This window comes from Equus asinus, chromosome 8 (assembly GCF_041296235.1).
Source record: "Equus asinus isolate D_3611 breed Donkey chromosome 8, EquAss-T2T_v2, whole genome shotgun sequence".
NCBI lineage: Eukaryota > Metazoa > Chordata > Mammalia > Perissodactyla > Equidae > Equus > Equus asinus.
In genome coordinates, this window is record NC_091797.1 from 14,868,036 (window position 1) to 14,892,501 (window position 24,466).

General features: G+C 35.2%; 1 protein-coding gene across 10 annotated transcripts in view; it reads left to right on the top strand.

Annotated features, from left to right (window-relative positions):
* Positions 1-24,466, top strand: part of PKHD1 (PKHD1 ciliary IPT domain containing fibrocystin/polyductin) — a 416,955-nt gene that overhangs the window by 264,015 nt on the left and 128,474 nt on the right. For all 10 annotated transcript variants that reach the window (XR_006532025.2, XM_044776842.2, XM_044776843.2 and 7 more), the window contains 2 exons: positions 13,691-13,804; positions 16,316-16,403. Coding sequence is in view for 9 of the 10 variants with exons in the window: in XM_044776842.2 (XP_044632777.2) it covers positions 13,691-13,804; positions 16,316-16,403 (202 nt within the window). In the remaining variant the exon portion in view is untranslated. The remainder of the gene's footprint in view (positions 1-13,690; positions 13,805-16,315; positions 16,404-24,466) is intronic.

A 24,466-nucleotide genomic window follows, 5' to 3' on the forward strand; every position in this document is an offset into this window, starting at 1 on the left:
TCACTGTGAGAAAATTCCTGAAAAATTATGGTCAAGGCTTTTCTCGAGTACTTCTAGTGACAGAAAAATTTGAGACAACCTGTTCCTGCTTTAAAAAATCTCATTAGAATTCTTTTCCTTCTGTTAAGTCAAAGTCTCTCTTCCTCCAGTTTCTGTGGGTTCAGGTTCTTCCGTTTGATCCACAGAGGACGAGGGTCAACCCGCTTCCCTGTAACAGCCCCTCATTCACAGTTTCCTGAACCTTCTCTTTTTTAGGTTATGCAGTTCCTATTATTTTAACCACAGTTAGATCATAGCTATTTTCATCATAGTTATTGTTATGTTTATATAGTTATATTATAGCTATATCATTTTAACCATAGTTATTGATGTTTTAAAATAATTTTCATTTTTCAGTCTATTCTAAAAAATCTGGAAAATAAAGAAAAACAAATAGAAACTTGCACAGGAAAAATGAAGTAGTCACTCATATTCCCAAATGTAAAGCTAACCACAGTTAATATTTTGTATTTTGTCTTAAAATCATTTTTTTACTACACTTACACGCATATACGCACTCACTTTAAATGTAGGATGTACAGTTTGATAATCTTTTGGGCCCTATATTAACAGTGTGAGAATTTCCTCAACTCATTATATTTCAAAGAAACAGTTTTAATTGCTTTAGTATCCCATAATATATATGAGTACATATGTGTGTATGTATATGTGTGCCTACATATATAATAATTTATTTAACCATTTTTCTATTGTTGAACATCTAGATTATTTCAGATTTTGTCCTTGTGACTTACTCTGCAACAGACCTCTCAGCACTTCAATTATTATTCGTATCCCTGATTGTTTCCTTAGGATAAACTTTTATAAGGGGAATTGATGGGCGTAAGGATAAACGCATGTTTTGAGGTCATTGATACATATTGTCAAATTGCTTCCCAGAAAGGTTTTTACAAATTTACATTCCCTCCACATTTCTAAGAGTTATGAGATCCCCTCACTTTTCCTAGCCTTGCCTCTAAACGCATCTCTGGTTTGTTTCATGCCTCTGAAAGTTTGAAGCCAGGGGGAAAGAACTGTTCCCGGGTGGGCCCTGACTTACTCTGAGCAGAGTGAAATGGGTATAGCAGTCACCAGCATGGGCTCCATGTCAGGTGCCTGGGATCAGATCCAGCTTGGTCACCTACTTGCTGTTTGACTGCAAGCAAGTCAGCCTCTGGACACCTCCATTTCTTCATCTGTAAGGTGGATGGCAACAATAGAACCTTCTTCAGAGGGATGTTGAAACCAATAAATGTAACAGCTCCTACTACATGCTGGGCAAATAGTAGGTGTTTAATAAATGTTGGTTTATCTGCCGGGGTGCCTGGAGGAAATAAATGTCATACTGAATTGGACAATTGGAGGAGATTTTAATGAAGGAACCATTTACAACAGTCCAAATGGCATGGGGCATACTCCAGGGCTAGTAACAGCACAACGCGTGTACAACCCCTCGCCCCCAAGGAGCAAGATAAGGAAGTCCTTACTGGAATCAGAGATGAAGGGATTGTGATGTGTGGAGATGGTTGCTAGACAGCGGCATGACCTCTTGTATGGCTGAGACTCACCCAGTACCTGGAGGGACCTGTGGGAATAAATATCCTGTTCTTACTCTCCTCTGTTGTCTCCTGCTCATGATGCCATTTGGCCAAACCCAACTGGAACTCTGAGTAAAGGAGAACTCATTGATGTAGCGCATGCAGGTCAGCAGCATCCTGGGGCACTGAGCAGGGTAGGGAAGGACAGAGCTTGCAAGTGGAGGTGTCAGTGGAAGCTCTCCAGCACAGTCAGCTTCCAGCTGTCATAACGGATACAATTCTTCTATTAATACAGCCAAAGATTGAACTAACTTCTTTGTCCAGCCATGTCATGCTGTTGGTCCTGCCAACTATATTGTCAACTCTAATTCTTACTCTTTTTATATGTGCTGCCTCAAACACATATCTCTACATTGTACACTTATATAGAGATTATTTTGTTTTCTCTTGAGTTTTAGGGGGATCTAAGTGAAATACTTTTTTACTTATCTCTTCATTTTATTATTTCAATTCATCTTTACACACTGGAGAAATCCTTTTGGATTCTGATTTTTTTCTCCAAGATTAGTATCATTTGTCGATTTGTTTAGTTTTCTGTAAAATCCTCAACCAGTAAACTGATAGAAATATTAAATAAAACTGAGCCTTGCTCTTGTTACTAGAAAACTTATTTCAGGTTGACATCTGCTATTGCTAGGATTGGTCTTTTTTCATAAGCTGTTTTTAGGTTTCTGAGGTTATTGCTAAACTTGTCGCCTGAAAATCTGTACCTCCGAAGGGAAGTGACGCTATGCCACTTTCCAGTTTTGATCTATACATTTTAAATCTTATTTTTAGATTTGTCCATTCTCAACTATATTTTTACCTATTACCAAACAATGGTGTATTCTTTTTCTTCCCACTTTGTCTGTGTGTTCCAGGCTTAAAGGTTGATTACTGGAACCCATCTGCCCAATTCTATGTGTATTATGCCTGAAGGAAGACTTTCAACCCATCTGTCAAATTCTACCACACCCTAAAGAAATCCCAACATGAAATAGATAATAAGACTAGTTAGTAATCAAACTTAATGGATGTGGACATTGGCACAGAGCACTGCCAGAGTATGTCTGCTATCTGATGCCATTTGATCCAAGTCCCAACGTTGTGGAATTACATTTCTTGGTGGTCCTGCTTTTAAGGCAACTGGTGCTGGCAAAAGGTATCAATTGACTTTCAGTAGAGTAGAATCATAATGCTAGAATTAGAAGGAAAGTTTGAGATCAAAGCTTTGCTTAGAGGCCTACAGCTGCATCACAAATGCCAAACTCAATTTCGTTCTTTGTTCAATGGTTGTCTCATCAGTCTGATAAAACATTTAAGATAAGCTTACAGTATTTCACTTGTGTGTCCATTCGTCATATATTTGCTAATGCCTACATGTGCCAAGCACCATGAGAGAAGCTGGATGTATGGAAACAGAAGTCAGGAACCTAGCTTTCAAGAGATGTCTCACTCAAATAGTGGAGACAAATAAGTTAAAAAATAACGGAGGAGTCACCTCTTCCAACCTAGAGGGGTTTAAAGATAAAGGAAGAGATCTGAAAAGGAACATATTAGTGGACAAACATTATGCCTTCTGGAAGTTGTAGGAAATGGGGATGTCCGCACTGCAGGATTTGTATGGAATGGCAGTGGCAGATGAAGCTTCTTGGCCTTATACATTAAGCTAAGGAGTTTGCATTTTGTTATGAAGGCAGTGGGTGGTCACTGGATAGTTTTAAGTGGGGAAGTGACATGACTAGATTTGGTCTTAAAAATACGACTCCTGCCAATGTGGGGATGTATTAGAAGGGGCGCAGTGAAAAGTCAGAAGGCTGCTGAGGTTTTCGGGAAAGAGACTGTAAAGGACTGAACTAGGGCACTAGAGTTAAAGAGAAAGAATGAGTTAGGGAAATATTAAGGAGGTAAAACAGTTCACTAGAACCTAGTGGCAACTTTGATGTGAGGTGAGAAAGAGTTGTTTAGGACACATCCTAGATTTCAGGTTGGGAGATCTGGGTTGACGGTGGTGCCAGGATGAAATCTCCTTTCTACCACTTGTTAGTTGAGTGACTCTGGGTAAATTACATGAGCCATCTCTGCCTCAGTTTCCTTACCTCCAAAATGAGAATAATAATAGTGCTTATTTCATAGCGTTTTATGAAAATTAAATGAGTTAATATTTTTAAAGTGCTTGAACAGGGTCAGGTACATAATAAGTCCTTACAGTGATTTGTTGAGTGTGCAGAATCACACACCTCAAGTTTAGATTTCAGCGGACTGTGCATGTGGGAACGTGGAGACGGCAAGTAGGTTTATGAAAAAGCACAAGAGAGTGTGTTAAATATATGTATTTGGGATTCATCAGCCCAAATGCGAGACCAAAGGTGTGGGATAGAGAAGGAAAAATGACCAGAGCTGAAATTTTGGAGAGAACCATTCTTTTAAGGGTGTTACAGGAAGCTGAGCTCAGGAAGGAGAATGGAAAAGAAAGAGCTACATAGGTAGAAGGAAAATGAAATGATAAGAAAATGATATCCTGAAACAAAAGGAGGAATTTACAAAAAAGAGGGAGTGGTCAGTAGTGTGAGATACAGCAGAGAGAACAGAGAAAACGGCAAAGGAGGTTGGCCGTCTTATGCCGGCTTTTTGTGTTTTGTATAATCGTGGTCAAATATAGCTTTGACACAAATGTTACTTTGCATGTGGAACAAAGAAAAAATTCAAAATTTATTGCTTGAGGGATGATAATTTTTAATGAATTCAATACCATTTATCCATTCTTTACCAACTTCATTTTTTGGCTTTAATATAATGTTAAGTAAAATTGAATGTATTAAATCTCATGCTTGAAAATGAATCGTTGTCCATGTGGAGTGATGTCATCACATCTTTATATGCTTTCATGGACTTTCTTTTGGATGATGAAATGGAGCAAATAAGTTGATATTAAGGTGAAAATAATTCCTTTGTTATAGTGATTTTCCAAAGTTTCGTTTATAGATGTGTTCCTATCTCTGTTCCTTTTTGCCCTCCTTCCCTCGCTTTCTCCCTCATTGAATGCCAACTCAGTGCCAAGCATTCTTCCTGGGACTTAAGTCTTCAGCAGTGAGCAAGACAGATAAGATTCCTGCTTGCATTCTTTTATTGAGGGAAACAGACAATGAAACAGTAAAACAAATGGGGAAGATAATTTTAGATGGCAGCGCATGCTCGGAAGGAAGCTAAATAGGAGAATGAGCTAAAGAGAGGTCCAGGTTGCATCTTGGCACCATAGATTAGGTAGTTAGCAAAAACCTTTCTGAAGAGTCAATGTGACCTAAGACCACAGAGACAAGAGAGAGCTAAACTTGCAAAGACAACAGGCTGTCAGACAGAAGGAAGAGCTAGTGCAAAAGTCCAAGGCAGAGGCAGGAATGTGCTTTACATAGTTGTGAGACAGAAAGCCAGGCAGACTAACTGGAGGATATGACAGGAACAACAGACATGAGTTTCATGATGTAGGCTGGATTTTAAATTATGCCGTGTTTCTTTCTAAAGCATTAAAGAACACAAATGAGTCCGAATTATGCTGAAAATTTTTACTTTTTGATAACCTCATGAGCATGACTTTAACAAGACAAAAATTCATTTAGAACTTTCATAAACATGGAAATTCCGGAGACCTGGATTATAATTCTAGTTTAGCAACTTATTATATAATTTCTGGAAAATTCTCCAATAGTAGATTTGTAACTGTGATATCACGGACCTCAGGGATTGGGTGAATCATCTGTCTCACTGTGTGGTTAAGGGAACTGAGATCCAGAGAGGTTATTGATTTGTTCCAAAGTCTCATAGCTGGTAAAGAGGAAGACCAGGATTAGAGGCTATTTTTGTTACTTTAAATACTCATCCTTCAACCCTTTGCCAGGTCTACCTTCACCATGAGCTTTTCCTGTCTCCATTCAGTAGGTTTCAGTGTATCTTTTCTTCTGATGCATTCTATTCATTCATATCACCATTATGGCATCCATTCTATTGTTATGAAAAGGTGTGTTTTCATGAAGATCTTCTCTATATTAGATGATAGACTTCTTTAGAACCTGTGGTGACCCTATTGCCTAGGGCATAGTAGACTTCTGATAGTCTGCTGTGTGACTGATTAGTGTATACACAAATGAACGGACACCTCTAAGACTGTCTTTCAGCTCACTCCCTTTTTCTTGTAACACATTCAGTCTCCCTATACTTAAATGTCAACATCTGTGAGGAAGGAATTGTACTGTTAATGTATAAATGACTACGGTGTTTTCCCCCTGTGTGAAAAGGATAAGATACATTGAAAAAGTTGGTGGTCTTGTACAAATCCAAAGCATTTTCAATTTTTACTCTGTCTAGGAGAGGAAAACTGTTAAAATGCCTGACTCAAAGCCTGTTCAATAAACATTGGTTGTTGATTGTTTTAAAATGTTTGGATTTCTTTGCCCATGAATAGCTGTCTGAAGTCATCCCTTTCCTCTGTGTCCCTTCTTAGATGACGTATTCCTATGTTTTAATGTGTTCCTTGTTATCTTAGATATCACTGACGTTAACATGCTGTTGATCCAAACGTTCAACTCAATAAGGAGTGGTAAAATCTTATATTTTTAAAATCACAAATGGAGAATTCTCTTGCGTAGCTTGTAGGAGGATTTCACAGAAGGATAACTAGTAGCAATAAATTTGTGTCTTTAAAACTTAATAGAACCCTCCTTGATCCTCAAGTAATCAACGACATACCCGACATATTAATGTCCCTGAGGACTCAGCAGTTCCTTGTTCCTTTGACCTGTCACAACCAGGTCACATGATACATTGCCTAGTCCCTCAGTAATTATGCTAGGAACTGAGTTTTTATCCTAAAACTTGTCACATATTGTTTTGCAGAGCCAGTGATGAGTATTTGTCAGCTCTGGCTCACATTTGTAGCCAGGAGCCTAAGGTCATCATTAGCACATGACTTTGATTGTCAGGAAATGAAGTACTAGGTGTATGGAAGTTTCTTTCATTGCTTCCGTGATTGGGACTTTCTCAACCCTAAAGAAGAAAAATCCATACACAGTTTATTGCCTTCCAAACTGACAGTTCTGTAAGGCTCATTGGATGATTAAGTAATAAGAAGGAGACAAACCAGAGGAAAGCGTAGATTAAAACATATCCTCCAGCCTAAAGCCACAATACCCAGAGTCAGACTCATTGAGTACGCAGAGAGAATCTTGTGATGATGTTTGTTTACAAATCATATATTAAGTAAAAAAAATATATGTGTGTATATATATATATCCTCTTTCAAGTTTAACTATGATTAGAAAATAATACAAATAATCACACATATAATGTGTAAGTATGAGTACAAGTGTACATAGATATCTGCAAAATTGATGGTTTATAAATTAGCTAATATGGATCATCAGTCAACAAATAAGGTTCTGTTTACACTGACAGTTCTCTAATCAAACTACTAGTTAACTGATAAAATAAAAAGGTGACATCAAAGGGATGTGACTTTTAAATATTGCACTTATTTAACTATAAGGGCTAAAGCATAAAAGCTTTGTTCTTTACAGGCTCAGGAAACACTGAACTCAATTTCTGTGAGTGTCTGGTAGCCCACAGTTAAATAATACATATTTCAAAATGAGATTAAACATAGAAATATCTGTTTATTTCCAGGTGAATGTTAGTTTTCCAACAGGTAAACATCACATTATACTTGAATATATGTATGTGTTTTAAGCAAAACACTGATACAAGAAATGATTCTTCTGTCTTATTGGGCCGTTAGTTAGTCTCTGCTAAACAAATTTACAGTAATCATCTTTCCTTTAATTTAATATTTTCTAAATCAGTGTTTCTTAAACTATATTTTGGACTCTTGAACTTCTATGACAGTAACATAAAATTCCTTAGAAATTTATTAATTATTTTAAAATTATTAAATAGCTAATTATATAATAAAATAAAAAATATTATTTAGTGAATTATTTTTGCAATGAAAAACTAAATAATTTTAAGCAAATAGGTGAATAAGTGAATGAATGAGTAATTTGTTTTCTTAGTGAGAGAACTCTTGTAAGTTTTCAAACTCACAAGAGAAACTTTCAAGAGAAAACTCTTGAGTTTGAGAGGAATTTAATTGTATCCCTTGAAATTCCTTGGGCTGGACATTCAAATAATTGATCACCTAATATTTTTGTCTTTGAAATGTCTAGTTTAAAGCACTTTAGGAATAGGACATTACTTTCTACAAAGAGCTTACCTTATTTTTTTAAATTTCCAAATTTAAATGTTAATTTTGAAATGTTTCATTTCTCCATTGTTACTACTACTATTTTTTACTATTATTATTACTAAGAGCCAACTTTTTTTTTTTTTTGCTGAGGATGATTAACCCTAAGCTAACTTCCACTGCCAATCTTCCTTTTTTTGTATGTGAGCTGCCACCACAGCATGGCCACTGACAGATGAGTGGTGTAGGTCTGCACCTGGGAACTGAACCCTGGCCACTGAAGCAGAACGTGCTGAACTTAACCAGTAGCCCACCAAGGCTGGCCCCAAAGCCAACATTTTTAAAAGCATGTATTATATGCAGACACTGAGCCACATGTCATTAACATGCACTAAATCATTTAACCCTCACAAAAAGTGGATGCTATTATTGTGCCTATTCCATAGCTGCAGACACAGAGGCTTACAGAAGTGAATCAACTCAACCTTATTTATGAAGTTTTAAGGATTTTTATACATTTTGCGAGTATGTGAATTAAAGAAATATGTATTAACTTTTATTTTAATATTCTGTCAATTGCTGATAAACTAAGAGGCCTCGTTGATGGTAAAAATTTGTCAGTCTGAATAAAATTACTCTCTGAGGGGTTAAAGATTATCATTTGATAATGCCTACTGGTTATTCCTCTAACCAATTCTTATTTCATTGAGCTGAATGCCCTTCCATCCTCCTCTTTTTTTCTTTTCACGTAGGATTGATTCTATTGGGGAGGGGTGTTTTAGGGAAAAGTGGGTTAAATATGCACTGGGAATTAAAAGCTAATTCAGAATAAAATATGCTTCACAATTTAATTGGTTCAGCACTATTTGCCACTTTGGGTCTGATAGTAAGAATGTTCTGAGTCTCTTCTCTGAGGAAAATAGCTACAGCAAGACGTGAGAAAAATAGTTATGCTCCAATTAGAAGCTCAACTTCCAAAGTCATCAACATGTAACCTACATCCGAGGATAGAAGAAAATGTGAAAAGTTGATTTTGGAGGATAATTTCCCAGCCTGTCTTTCATGTGCAATCGTGACATTTATGGAATTTCGAAGTTAGCTTGGACAGAAATACAAATCATTTAAAAATACAATTTGTTGCTTTGGATTTAGGACCTGAAAAAAAGTTGGTCAGGGAGACATGTCTAAAATTTTGGTCAGTATACCTTGACTATATGCCATTTTTTATGTATCAATAATACCTCAATAAAGCTGTAAAAAAAACTTAATGGCATGGAGAAGCAGAAAGACGAATATAATTTTGTCAGTTTCCATTTTTTTGATCAATAAATACTTATTAATGTGTCTGTGAAGCATAACAATCAGTTAATAAATTTTGATTTATTGTGAAGTATGACACACATGTACAAAAAAGTTTATAAAATAAAAAATACACAGCTCAAACGTTATAAACTCATTCTAATGAATATCTAGTGGGATCTCATTATTGTTTTAATTTGTGTTTCCCTAATTTTTAGTGTGATTGAGCACTTTTGAGATTTTTATTGTCTATTTGATATCCTGTTTTGTGAAGTACCAGTTCTCTAGCTCCTTTTTATGATGGATTATCTGTTATATTGATTTATCTTTTATATTGATTTATTAAAGTCATTCATATATTTTGGAGTGTACCTATTGTTGGTTATATATATTGCAAATATCTTTGCCCACTCTGTGGCTTGCTTTTTCACTCTTTTAATGGTATCTCTAGATAATTGGAAAGTCTTTATTTTAATGCAATTCACTTTATAAACATTTTCCAATATGAATTATGCATTTTGATTGGACTATGATCAGCATGCATACGCTATATGATTCCAATCCTTTTGAGTTTGTTAAACGTGCTTTAGAATCATTATATGTCAATGTTTGTCAGTGTCTTGTATGTGCTTGAGAAGAATATGCATTCTTTGCGGCTCTAGTTTTCTATCTAGCCCTACTATGTCAAGGTGGCTCATTGTATTATTCAAGACTACTCTATCCTTACTATTTTTTGTTTATTCTAAAAGCAGTTCTGTTTAATTTGCCACTGTTATTATAGGTATATCTAGTTTTCCTTATAATTCTGTCAATTTCTGCTTTATTTATTCTGAACCTGTGACGTTAGGCACATACATGCTTAAAATTATTATAATATTGGTGAAAGAAGTCTTTTTTACTGTCGAGTATTCCTCTTTATTTCGAATTGTTTTCTGAAAGAGGATTGGTTAAAATTACCTAGTTCATCATTTCTGGGGTAAAATATAAATGAACTCTGCTGGTGGCGCAGAGCTCCCTCTCTCAATTAGCCTGCTGCTGAGAGAAGGAAGCGGTCAGGCAAAAGGCACAGAACTGTTCTATAAGTACTGAGTATACCACTGAAACGTGGTCTACTGTGATGGCCCACAGAGGACTGCTCAACCCAGACTTGGGGCACAAGGAAGAATGCCAGAAGAGGTGGCGTCTGAGCTGGATTTGCGTTTCTTTAGGGACTTAGGTGGCTCAGCTATTGAGCAGGTCAAGGAAACTGGGGAAAAAGAAAGGGGTTCTAAGCGGACAAAGATGTTTCTGATTGTTTGCTATTTTGAAGCATTTTCAAATGTTTGCTATTTTAAGTAGATAACACTACAGCGAAGAACTTTGGGCATTAATCTTTGTCCAGATTCCACACTATTTCTTTAGGACAAGTTCCTTGAGGGAGAATTATGGCAGCAAGGGGCACGAGCATTTTATGCAAAAAAGAGGACATTAGTTCAAGATCCTAGAAGGCTTTTAGAAGTAAATGACAGTGGAACCAAGCTTCGACAAGCTTCGAGGGATGATTAGGAGTTAGGACAAAGGTGAGAGATATAAAAGCCTGAGGAATCTCCTGTGCACAGATGAGAGAGAGTAGAGGGAATGGTAAGTAATTCAGCGTGGGTTGGCTCAGTTCCAAGGTGTGGGGAGTCATGTTGAGAGAACGGGCTTAAGTGTAAACTAGGTTTATGCTTGATTCCATCAAAGAGGTTTAGTTAATAAAATTATATAAGGTCCTTTTCTTTTTTTCTTATCTTTGAAGTTCTTGGAATCCATTTGTACCATATTCCTGTAATCATTATAAAGGTTACCTTTCTTATACCAGAACTTATTTTTCTTCCACCTCCCCAGGTGACTTTAGCATCTGGAACACATTCTGTTTGCCCTCCATTGCCCACCATCATACGGGTAACAGCGACTTCCCTTTCCTTCTTTCCTATTCCTCTATGTCCACGGGTCCTAGGATGGTACTTAATAAGTCATAATTAAATCACTTATTAAGTGCTAAACCCAGTTTCACCTCTTATTGGCTGTGTAATTTCTGACAAGTTAGTTAACCTCTCGTTGTCTCAGTTTCCCCATGAGAACCTCAACAGTATCCACCATCGGGTTGTGAGAACTGAATGAAATCATGTACGCAAAAATACCTGGCGTGTCTTTGCAGCACAACGACAGTGATTTTCCCTCCATCGTAGGCATCAAAATTCATCCAGGTTGAAAATGTCTTTTGCCACAGTTTAGAGCAGCTTGGATAAGCTTTAAAAGGGAGAGCCAGAGAGGAACAGCTCTATTCTGAGAGCGTTCTCTGAGGTGGCTGCTGTCATTTGGGGACAAAGCCCAAGCTGGTGAGAACTCTTCACCTTTCTTTGATTGCTAGACTGGAGAATAAAATGGGGAGCCAGGCTTTAGGGCTTTCCATTCACCAGCTTTTACGAATGCAAGATGCACAGAATTTTAATGTGGAAATAGCCATATTTCCGTCTCTTCGGTCACCCTTGCCTTCTCTCTACTCAGTCCCTATCCTCCGTCTTTCCCTTCCCCCACATCGCAGAAAAGAATCCAAACTCTGGTCATTTCAGATACCAGAAGATCACGGCAGGCTGACTAATTTTGCCCAGACTTTCTACGAAAGCTGCACATGTGCTGCCGTTCGGGTTGCATAATTGATTTCATCTCTGATTTTAGAGGAACGCTGAACTCTTTTTATGGGACTCTGCATACATTTCTCTAGGGCAGAAACTGTCCTACTTTTTTCTCTCTGGTATCTGTTTAGTGCTAGGCCATTTTGTTCCTCAAGAATCTAAGCTACCCTCTGTGAAATAAATGAAATCACAGTTGGAAAACAGCTTACTGGACAGACTCATAACCACAAGATAAGAGCGACACCACACGCATTTTCTTAACATTCTCCTCTTCTCCTCCTTCCCTTCTTTCTGCTCTAGCACATCTTTGTTTTGGCTAAGATGATCCATTAGTGGCTCAGCTGAGGACTGGCATTGACTACGCGGAGCAGCAGCGTACCTCAGCACCTCATTGGGCACACACACGCAGTGGGGTCTAATCTTTGCCTTCCCATTGACGTACTGTGTGACTCTAGGCAGATCTACTTGCCTCTCTGAGTCTTACTTTTAGCAGTCCCTTCTAGACTAATGGCTGTGAAGGCTAGACTATGAAGATAGGTGTGTGGCAAGCTGCGAACTCACATGGAGCCTTTTGGCTAAGCAGGTATGCATGATGTGTCAACTGGGAGAGTGATTTGACGCCCCCTGAAAGGTCACTTAAGCAAAGCGACAACCAGGCAATTGTAAGTTTACCATTTACTTCATGCTGTATTTGAAAACCTCATTGTTGGTTATATTTTCAGGGATTTCTAAACCGGAAAGTCTCATTTGATAGCAGATGTTTTTTGTGAACCTGTTTGATCCGGTATAGAGTTTGGAGACTATCTTTTCACCAGTCACTTTTGAAAACCTGATTCCTTATAATATTGTCTGTACTTTAAGATGTACTTTCTGAAGAAAATAACCTTCATTAAGTCCATATTCACTAACACTACTTCAGCAAATTCTCTAAATAATTCTCACACTGTAAAAGGGACCAAACTCTGCTGCTGACATCCTCACAACAGGGTCAGAAGTAATTCCCAACTACTCTCTGCCTATCACAGCCTGAATGGATTGGGTCTTTGGGCTGCTAAAGAATTTACGCTTAGAAGATAACCCATTACTTGCTCAATAAAACCCTTAGCATAAACAGATCATCATTCAAATTCAGACTCTGTTATTTACTAGTTGGATAAATTCGGACAAGTCCTTTAACCTCTAAGACTTGTTATGTATGAATATTTGAAATTGAAATGAGAATCATACTTACTTCTCAGGTTTGTTTTGAGAACTAAATGCTAAAATGCACGTAGGGAAATTTGGGGATCCAGTCAGTGGATCCAGGCATGATCCAGCCAATGTATCAACCAGGTTTTGCTGTAAAAATGGTGGGTAACAAATAATCCCCAAATCTCAGTGGCTTACAACAGCAAATGTGCTAGACTTGGTTGGAGTTGCTTCCAGCTTGTGTGTTTGATTCAGATCTGCTATGTGTGTCTCTTCATTCAGGCACTAGAGGCTATTTACGGAATTTGCCTTTCATGGCAGAAGACATCATTTCTGTGAAAATTTGCCAGGCAACTTAAAAGCATCAACTTGGAACTGACGTTACTATCACTCGTACCGAAATCTCATTGGCCAAAACACGTCATATGACCAGGCTAAATATTCGTAGGTCAGGAAAGTTTACTCTACCCTAGTGAAGAAAAAAGAGTGAATATTTGCTGAATAATAATTTAATCTCCCTCAGAGTTTACTGTCTCTTATTTTCTCCCCTTTTTCTGTTTCATCTATGTGACCATTGGCGCTTCTTATATAGTTTACTTCATAGCATCTACTTTGCACTTCCACAATTAATTCCCAATATCCCCCTCGCTCTTTTAATTTCAAATTAATTTAAATGATATACTTTTCTTTGTGGACAGGTACTTTAGAAAATCCCTTAGAAAAAGAACAAAAGCTTCTGATTCTCCTTAGAGCCTCAGAAGGAGTCTTTTGTGACCGTTTTGATGGAATTCGTATTGATCCAGGAACAATTGGTAAGAGTGTATTTTATACTCTTTTAATAAAAGATAATTTAGCTTTTATTAAAAATGAAATGTGTGTGTGTTTGTGAGTCTGATAGAGAAGTACCACTCATAGATCGTCTACTAAATTCCAGGCACTCTTCTAGGTAATTTATATTCATTATCTCTCTTACCACCTCTCCTGTAAGTAAGGTCCATTTTATGGAGGTAAAAACTAAGCCTCAGAGATGATGAGAAATATGCAGAAGGCAGCACAGCTTTATAGTGTCAGAACCTAGGTTTAATTCCAAATTTGGTCAGACACCAAAGTCTGGAATAAGACTATGTTATCAACTGTAAATAATGTGTGTTATTGATATATTTTTTAAACTGATGGAGCTATAGATTACTAAGGAGTGTTTGCTGTTGACAGTGTCATCATTTGATATTGCCACAGTACCAAATCCTATAGTATAATTGGTCCACATAAGAGCACAGAACTGGGACTGGCCTTGTACAACCATGATGGAAGAGCCACACAATAACTCAGTTTTAAAGGATAGATCTAAGAGGCTGTTTATCAGATTTCTAGGATTTTCTCACTTTCTCTGTATGGCATTACTGATTTTATAAGATCTCAGTGACTCAGTAAAGTGGAAACAATCATGTTCGGATAGTCTGAAGTTTGGTAACTTGATTCCATAATGTACAAGAGTTGCCATATAATCCTTTAAGAGTGCTTTATTGTTTCCAAGGGATCTTTCATACACGCTATTTGTTTCATCTTTTTAAGAATATGAAGTTCAAGAATTTTTAAACTTTTTCAAGTTGGAAAACTGGGTGGATCGTAACAGGAACACTGAATCTCTTTTGGCCTGTGGTGTCTACTCTGTTCCATGGAGGGCCGCATTGGATTAAATTTTGTGTTAGGAGCGTATAAGGATGCTTGTCCTGATCTACGACTCCAGCCATATGGCCAAACTAGTGTTTTGGTATTTTTTTCTGATACTAAATTGAATAGGAAAGAAAATATTTATTTCATTGCATGCTTAAAATTTTGTGATATCATAAGTAAATGGCATAGTTTAATCTAAGTATTATAATCTCCTTGGAAGAACTAAAAAATGGCATCATTTTACGGTAAACCATTGATGATTGGGAATGATCAAGAAATCTGCTTTTCTGGTCAATTGAATTTTCTGGATAATTGAAATTTAAGGAAATAAACTGGTTTTTGTTAAAATTTTTGTTGTTGGAAGTTTCTCTAAATTACTTCATGTTTCTCGCCTGCCTGGCTTACTTAGCCAATAGTGAAAAAGATGGAACTTTTCTTATGATAATGATGATGATATCTCATGAAACTTTTATATATACATATATATATTACTATTATTATAAAATATTTATTCCAGGATATGTCCTGAAAGTGAGAGTATTTTTCATTATTTACATTTGAGATCATATTTTCATTATTCTTGATTTTAGTTTTATCTTCTGACTTTTTTTCTGAATTAGAGTATGGAAAAAATTATGGATGTTGATATAAACAGTTGGTTAGGTTATAATTAAATGAGATTGTTTTAGTTCACAATGGCATGTTATATTCACGAGGCATATCATTTGTGACTTACTGGTGTTTGTTTATTTCATTTATACATTTTTCTGCTAAAAACTGTGAAGTCTCTAGATTTCAAGATTAGTGACGTACAACAGAATGGAGTGCACCAATCTAGAATAGGCAGACAATCTGTTTGGATGCAGGAAGAAAATATTAGAACTTCTATTCAAACATATATGAATATATTCATATATGTGTGTGTGTTTATCTTATCTAAACATAAATAAATATAAAGCATTAGGAGTGCATAATCCTAATTTTGTAACTATTTGGGCTCACGCTCAAAACATTTTTGGAATGTTGGAATATGAGATTTTAAATGGCAGTAAAACATGTAAGAGGAAAGACCTGAAGGAAAGAGACTGGAGTGCATCAAGCACATCCCTGGTAAGACTTTAATTTGTGAGTCTGAAATAAGTTATATTTTGAAACAAAGGAGCTGAAGATCTATCCTTTGATATCTGTAAAACAACAAAACATAAGGTCCAACCACCGGAAACAAAGCCAATAGCACCCAATCTCTTTCCTCAGGAAGTAAAATTACCCTTACCTTGGAAAATCTAGTGTATAGCATAAAGCATTAAAACCAGTTAACTTCCAATAGAAGTGCAAATGGTTTGGAGTCACTTAATGGTAGAAATCAAACTAGTTAGCCATTAGAGTGGTCTATTTCCAGCTTTTGGATTACTGCATGTGAGGTAGCATTCATTTCTCTATAGCTTTTGAGAAAATGAGTTTCATAGCTACGTGAGATATTTACATTCTGAAAACAGAGCACTTAAATATTCTTTTTCTTACAAGGTGGACATGTTCACATATGGTTTCTTTATCAGATATTTTGCATAACCTCTCTAATGAGTTTTACGTATGTGGCCTTAATTCCTCTGAAGGATTTTCCTATCTAACTTTGCTCCTTTTGTTTTCAGGGGTTTATGGGAAAGTTCAGCTTCACAGTGCTTATCCTAAGAAATCCTGGACACATCTTGGGGCTGACATTGCCTCAGGCAATGAGAGGTAAGGAATGAGAGTAAGTGAGGGATGCACTTTTTAGTTTCATTTCCTTCTCCTTGAAGTTTTATTATGATATGAAATTAAATTATAGATTAAGAATCATAATTGAAGGATGAACAAATGGAAAAATAAGGGACTAAAAGAGATTTTAGAAATCTCTGTAACTTAGTAGAAGAACAAAAACAAGTGAAAGGCAGGGGAGGAATATGCTTTATTTAAGGAGTGAATTTTAGATAATACTTGTTTACTGTTGTTAATAAATCTTAAAACCTGAATTCTATGAGATAAATGAAGTATGAGGTGAGACCACAATAGTCTGAGTTGAAATGGTAGCTGGTTAAGAGATAGAAATAAGACAGGAAAGAGATGAAACATATGAAAAATTTTATGGAATTTAAGACACAATAACAATTAATAATACATTGGAGGCAGTTAAGAATGTAATCACTATGGCCTCAAAGTGAATAGGTAACATGAAAAACAAACTGATAGAATCTCTCTGAATGCAGAAGACAAGATTAGGAGATAAAAATAGTAAAAGAGAAAATGTTAGAAATAGAGAACGAAATATAGAAAGTACATACAGGTAATCACTCTTTTTAAGAAGAGCCCAGAATAACCACAACAGAAAGAATAACAAAAACTATAATTGAAATACATATTGCAAACAGAGGGTAGTTACATTTAATTTGAACAGATTAATATCAAGAATAATGAGTGCTACATTTCCTCACAACAAGAAAAAACAGAGTGAAAAAAGCAAGAGAAAAACAGAAAGGGGCATAAAGCTTGCTAACCTCAGAATTCTCTGTACAGTTAAATACAGGAAGATGGTGATGCAAAATCCATAAACGTTTAGGGAAAGAAAGATTATGACCAAAGAATCGGACATCCTACTAAGATGCCACTCACATGTGAAAGCAAACAAAAGATATCTTTCGCATTGTAAAAACTAAAAAAAATGCAAAAACCTAATGAAGAGATTAAACTGAATCTAAAATTGAAGAATAAGAATAAAATTCAAGAATAATATAAAAGTATATGAAGTATATATATATTAAAGGTAAACCCTGAGATAAGTTAAATATAATACTGTAAATATCGTTATTAAAATAAGACAAATTCTAATTGTTCTTGTAAAAGAAATCACATAAAGTTTGAAAAGTTAGTGTATTAATCAAAGTTTTATTTATATAAAAAATATATAACCAGTAGGTTATGTGTATATATATGTATATATCATACTAATTTTATATATATATCATGTATTATATAAACAGTATGCATTAATGTATATAGTATATAGAGAGATATAGTTCAAGAAATTGGCCTACATGCTTAAGAGGGCTGGTAAGTTCAAAATCTGTAGGGCAGGCCAGCAGGCTGCAAAGCCTGGAGCGGGATCTGATGTTTCAGTCTGGATGCAGAATTTCTTCTTTGGGGGAACCTCAAATTTTTCTTTTAAGGCCTTCCAACTCATTGATGAGTTCCACCCACATTATTGAGGGTAATCTTCTTTACTTAAAGTCGACTGATGGTAGCTGTTAATCATATTTACAAAATACCTTCCCAGAAACACCTACATTAGCGTTTGATTGAATAACTGGGTACTAGAGACTAGCCAAGTTGACACATAAACTAACCATTGTGGGCCGTAATTCTCAGATAAAAATCTGGGTTTAAAATCTGGGACTATAGCCATAGGAAAGTGGAGATGAGACATAAGAGTGCCCTAGGAAGTAACTATGTAAACGTGAGTCAATTCTAGCAGAAGTTAAAATGGGATATATAGTTTCCAAATCACCAGAGGAAAAGAAGAATGAAAGAAACCATAAAACACATAGTAAAATACAAAAAAAGAAGGAAATGAAATAGTAAGAGAACAAAAACAACAAAAAGGCATAAAAACACAACAGAAGTAAAAAAGTGAGAATAAATCAACTATTTATAAAAAGAAAATATGCTTGTTAAAAATGACCCTATATAGAAAAACTTGAGTAATAAAATGTAATCTAATTTTTTTACCAGACTAAAACTTAAAACCAATTAAGAAAAAAATTAAAATTAAATATTACATAAAATAAATCATCAAAATATCAACAAAGTGAAAGCAAGAACCTCAAGATTATTCACAAGAAAAAAAACACAATAAATGTATAAAATTTGTCAAATAAATGCATTTTATATTAATAAAGACTTCAACCTTTACTAAGATGCGAATAGTCAGGAAAATTTTACACCAGGCAACATAATATAGATATATATAAAGTACATCTCAACCAGGTAACATAATATAGAAATATATAAAGTACATCTCTAAGAAATAGAAGGGGAAATAGATAGAAATAAAAATAATAATGAAAGACATTTACTTAAATCTGTGTTTTTATAAATTAGGTTAAAAATGATAAAGAAAATATGAATAATATAATAAAGGGAATTTAATTTGTGTATGTGTATATATATATCTTCACCCCAGGATATAATATAATAAAATAATATAGTATATAATATTCTATATATTGTATATGTAGAGAATATAATATAATAAAAATCTTAATAAATTTTCATAGACAAATGATATAGAATGTGATCACACTAAAATAAATGTAGAGATTAAAACATCTTAACCAACAATATTAATGTCTTGAAAGTTGAGAGAAAAGAAAAAATAAACCCTCTCCTAAATAATTTTTGTTTCAAAGGGGAGATCAATAGAATACTTGGGAAATAACAATGAGAGTATTGCATGAGACAGGCCAAACAGGCCACCACATTAAATGCTTTCATTGTTGGATAAGACAGCACAACAATAAGAAAGCCAAGCTTTCAATATGAGAAACCAAAAACAAAATAATCACTAAGTCTAATGAAATCAACTGATGCAAGATAAAGGCAGAAACTGGTGAATTAGAAAGTGGGAAATTAGTAGATTTGAATTCTTTTTAGAGATAACTGGTTTAATCTCTATTAACTTTAATCAGACAAAGAAAACAGTATATAAAATCAGAAATGAAAATTCAAAATATAACAGATACCAAAAAAGATTAAAATTGTAATATAAAAAAGTGTATATCTATATAGTGACATTTTGAAATTTAAAAAATAAATTATATATAGAAATATAAATCATCATAATTGGCTAAAGAAGAATAAAACTGAAAGACCAAATAATAATGAAAGTTGTGAAGTTGTCAAAGATTTATCCCCAAGAATACATTTGGCTCAAATAAATTTATGGCATGTTCTTTCAATCATTCAAATATCAGATGCTTTTTATGCTGTATAATCTATTTCATAGCATAGGAAAATATGTGATGCCTTCCAGTTAATTCTAGAAAGCAAGTATAAAAGAATTTTTAAAACAGCTGCTAAAGATAACTCAAAAAAAGAAAACAGAGGCAGCATCCAAGTGTAAGTAAAATGCAAAAATCCTAAATAAAACAGCAACAAACAAAATCCAGTAATTTATTAGAAGAAAAAAATGATGATTGATTGTGACTTATTCAAGCAAAAGGATGGTTTGAAATGAAATAATCCATTAATATAATTTATCTAAACAATAGATAGAAAGATTAAGAGAATGATCAATTTGGTACAAAACTGAAATATGTTTACTGAAATTCAGTGTGCATTCTTGGCATAAACAGTAAATTAAGACTACAAGGATAGTTAAATCAGTGTTACTTAGTAGGGTAGTTTAGCCCTTAGTTGAGAATCACTGCTTTTAAATAATTAAAAAATCTCTCTCAAACAAGCAACTTTGTATTTTATGGAAAAAGTAACATTAAAAATTACTGTGTATGATAACAGTCATTAAATATTGTTATTAAAGTTTTAACCAATGTTCTAAGTCAAGAAAAAAAAATGCATTAGTTGTAACTATTGAAAGGAATCCAAATTACCAATTTTTTGTAGATTATATGCATTTTGTCTTAGAAAGCTAGAGAAGCATCTGAAAAACTATCAGTTGCATTCAATAAATGCACAAATCAATCAATAGCTTTTTAATATTGAGCAATAAAGTTTTAAATTATAATGTAGAATCTTATTTAAAATTTTAATTTAAAATATCTAGAAATAGACAAGAAAAATTACAGGAGCTATAAAAGCAAAACTATAAAATTCTAGTAAGAGGCATAAAAGGAGATTAGAATAAATGATGATACATAACATAATTGGAATGGCTCAGTATTTTAAAGATGTCAAATATAACGCAACTTTTAACCACAAGCCAAATGTATGCATTTGGAATCTGACTCATTAATTCTAAGTCTTTTGGAACAATAAACACTTGAAGATAGCCAAATATTGCCAGTTATTTAAAATATGTATACTTTTAATGTGAATAATTACGTTGTTATTATTATTGGCACCAGAACAAAAGAGAATGCTTAGTAATGGACCCAGGTATGTATTATTACTTGGAATTTGAGTGAATTAGCATTTCAATTTAGTTGAAAACTTGTTCTGGAATAATTGAGCTATGCTTTGGAAAATATAAAATTAGATTCTCACTTTATGTTTTACTTTAAAATAAATTGTAAATGGATTAAAAAAATTAAATGTAAAAAAGCAAAACTGTAAAATTATTTGAAGAAAATTTAAGTAAATACGATGTAGTGTTAAACTGGGGAAGACTTGTCTGATCATAACAAGAAATACAACAACCATATCAGCAAGAAATAACAGACTTGTTACATAAAAAAAAATCATTAAAAAAAATCTATATTTCAGCATATCAATTACAAAATGTAAAGGCAAACAATAAACTAGAAAATGTTTGCAATATATATGGTATAGATGGAGGGCTATATTTTTTAATATGTAAAGAACTTTTAGGAATAAAAAGAAAAAAATATGAACACACCGGAAGAATAATCGATAAGGATTTTGAATACACGAGCCCCAAAAGAAGACATACATCTGACTAAAACATATGGAAAACTGCTCCTTACTAGAATTAAAACGCATATTAATTAAAACAATAATTAAATACCATTTAAAAATTTTTAGTTGGAAAAGGTGAAAAAGAGTGAATCCCAAGTTGACAAAGGGGAGGAGATCTTGACAGCCAGGCAGGAAATAATATGTATATATTAGCCTAGTTTTGTAAACAAAATAAAATAAAATAATATTTATGAATGCACATATGTGGATAGAGAAATGTCTGGAAGGACATGCAACAGAGCAAGGATCCCACTTGGTAGCTACCGTTTTGGTGTGCTTTTCTCTACGTACAGATTCTCTTCATTGAGTAGATATTACTTTTGTACTTATTTTAACATCATTTATTTATTTAACATGATTTTTGTGAATTCTCACCATATGACAAACATTGAACTATGGTTTGGAGATACAATAACAGGTAAAAAGCAACGTGGTCTCTGCCCTCAGATGTTAGTCAGGTAAATATAAACTAAATGTAATGTTACGTACGTGATAAATGCTATGAAGAAGGGCTATATAGGATTCTGAAAACATATGGATATGGGACCTTGAGGCAGTGATAGAGGTTAGAGCAGGCTTCCCTGAAGAATGATTTCAGAGGTTGGAACTGAAAGATAAGCGGGCTTTAAACAAAGTGAGGGCAGAGTATGTGGGGGAAGAGCACCCTAGCCAGAGCAAATGGCATTCAACCATTCAAAAAAGAGCAAATATCTGAGGAGTACTTACTATGTACCAGGGATTGTAAGCACTGGAGATGCAGGGGCAAATTTTAAAAGATTGCTGTCCTTTGAGAGTTTCCATCTTAGTGGAGAGAGATAGATAATAAAAAAGCAAATATAAAAATATGAACAATGTAGTTGCAGATTATAAAATGTGCTAATAGAGAAATAAATGAGATAAGATCAAAAGTAGCTGGAGGGTGTGAGGGGTTCCCTTTAAATTGAATGGACAGGGAACATCTCTCAGGAGATGGGAAATTTGAGCTGAATTCTGACAGGTAAGAGGCATCTAGCTGTTTGATGAGAATGGGCAAGAGCACTCAGTGCAGGAGGCTCATCCAGTATTGTCCCTGAGGTGGCCTTTGGCAGGGTGGGGGACGGGAAGGAGGTCATTATGGCTGGAGCAGAGTGAGCAGAGGGGAAGTTGTGTGACATTACAGATGCCAAGTCACATGGGACCTTATTTAGGTATAAGTCAAGGGGACTAAGTACCTGCTAATGATGCCAAGTCACGTGGGACTTTGTTTAGATATAGGTCAAAGGGACAATCACAGAAGGGTTTTGCACAGAGGAATTGATGGAATCTGATTATTGTTTTGAAAACCACTCTGGCTGCTATATAGATGATGGTTTGTGGAGACAAGAGCAGAAGCTGAGGTATCAGTTAGGAGGCTAGTTGAGGCCCAAAATCATGGTGGCTATGGCTATGGAGGCAGCGGGGATGGAGAGGAGATGGCCTGCCTGGACATGCCAGTGAATTGAATGTTGAGGTGAGGGGAATGCTTCAGGTTTTTTGATTGGTGGATGGTGGAAACATGTACTGAGATGAGAAGACAGACAGAGGAACAGGTTTGTCAGGGTAGAAGGTGGCATGGTGGCAGGGTAGAAGGGACAATGCTAAGTTGCCGACACCCAGTGGAGATATCGACAAGGCAATTAGATACATAACTGAAGGCTCAGAGAGAAAATGTGAGGGAGTCATCCTGGAAGTGGAGGATATCCCTGATCAAGAGTATACAGGTATAGGAGAAAATTGGAGCCTGGGAATGAGATAGGGGCCAGTCCAATTTTTTGGAAGTTGATTGAAGAGGAGTCAGCACAGGTGATTGAGAAGCAGAGGCCTGAGAGATGACTCTACGGTGGGAGGAAGAATGGAGAACATGAGGGACTTGAAAGGATGCCAGAGTGGCTGACCTGGAGAGCAGGGGCCAAGCAAGATAGGGTTCCCAGGAGTAGTCAGTGGTCAGGGCAATATTCATTGTTAGTATAAAAAAAAATTTAGTTTTTACCCTAAGAGCATTAGAAGCTGTTTAGGTTTCTAAGGGAATCATGTAGGAGACCCCTGTAAGGTAGTCACATATAATATATGTATTATATAAGGTAGTCACATATAATCACATTTCTGTATCTAAAAAAATCATTCTAGGTACAACGCAGGCATCAGGAGGGGTCTAGAATCTTGGGACATCTCTTAAGAGGTCCAAGCAAGAGAGAGTGTAACTTGTAGTCAGGAGCTAAAGTGGCAATGGAGAGAAGTGGGCAGATTGAGAGACAGGAGATAAAATCTGTAAGATGTGTTGGGTGTGAGGGGCATTCTTGGTGTCTGGTTTGTGTAGGTAGATGGTGGCGCCAATCACTACAAGAGGACTAGGTTTTAGGGTAAAGATTATGAGTTCAGATTTGGTAACATTGAGTTTAGAGTGCCTTTCTGATACCCAAAAGGATTTGTGAAGGAGGCCTTTCAAACAGGGATCAATAAGAAACTTTAATTATTATAAAGTTAGCAGGGTGGAATTTGACAGGAGCCATATGAATGGATTTTTCTTATAAGAATGTGTTAAAAACCTCATTCAGTGTCTGAGCTACAGGCTATTTTGAAAGAAACTCAATTTTATTAATTAAAACTGTCCATAGTAATTAAGTAGCTACTACTTATTGAGTTCTTATCATGAAGGCTTACTAGATGTCAGGCCTCACCAAGCATTTTCCATACATTATCTCATTTAAATCTCTCAATGCTGTAAGTATTATTATCTGCATTTTACAGATATGAAAACCGAGGATAGAGAAGTTATGTAAACTTTCCAAGATCATAAAGTAGAAGTTCCTAAGGCTGGATTTTTGTGGTTTGTCTGATTCCATTGCTTGTGCTCTACATAATAAAAATATTAAAAACAAAATTTCTTAGTGTCGATCCCGGGGAGGAGTACTTTAATGAGTTTATATGAATGACGTGTAATTATCATACTGTATTCACTTTATACGTAGCCTTTCTTTTGTTAACCATTTTAAAAATTTGTAAAATAATTTGACTTGCAAGAAGTTGCAAAAATTGTGCAGAGTTTCCATGACCCTCACTCAGCCTTCCCTAGTGATAATTTATACAACCGTAGAACA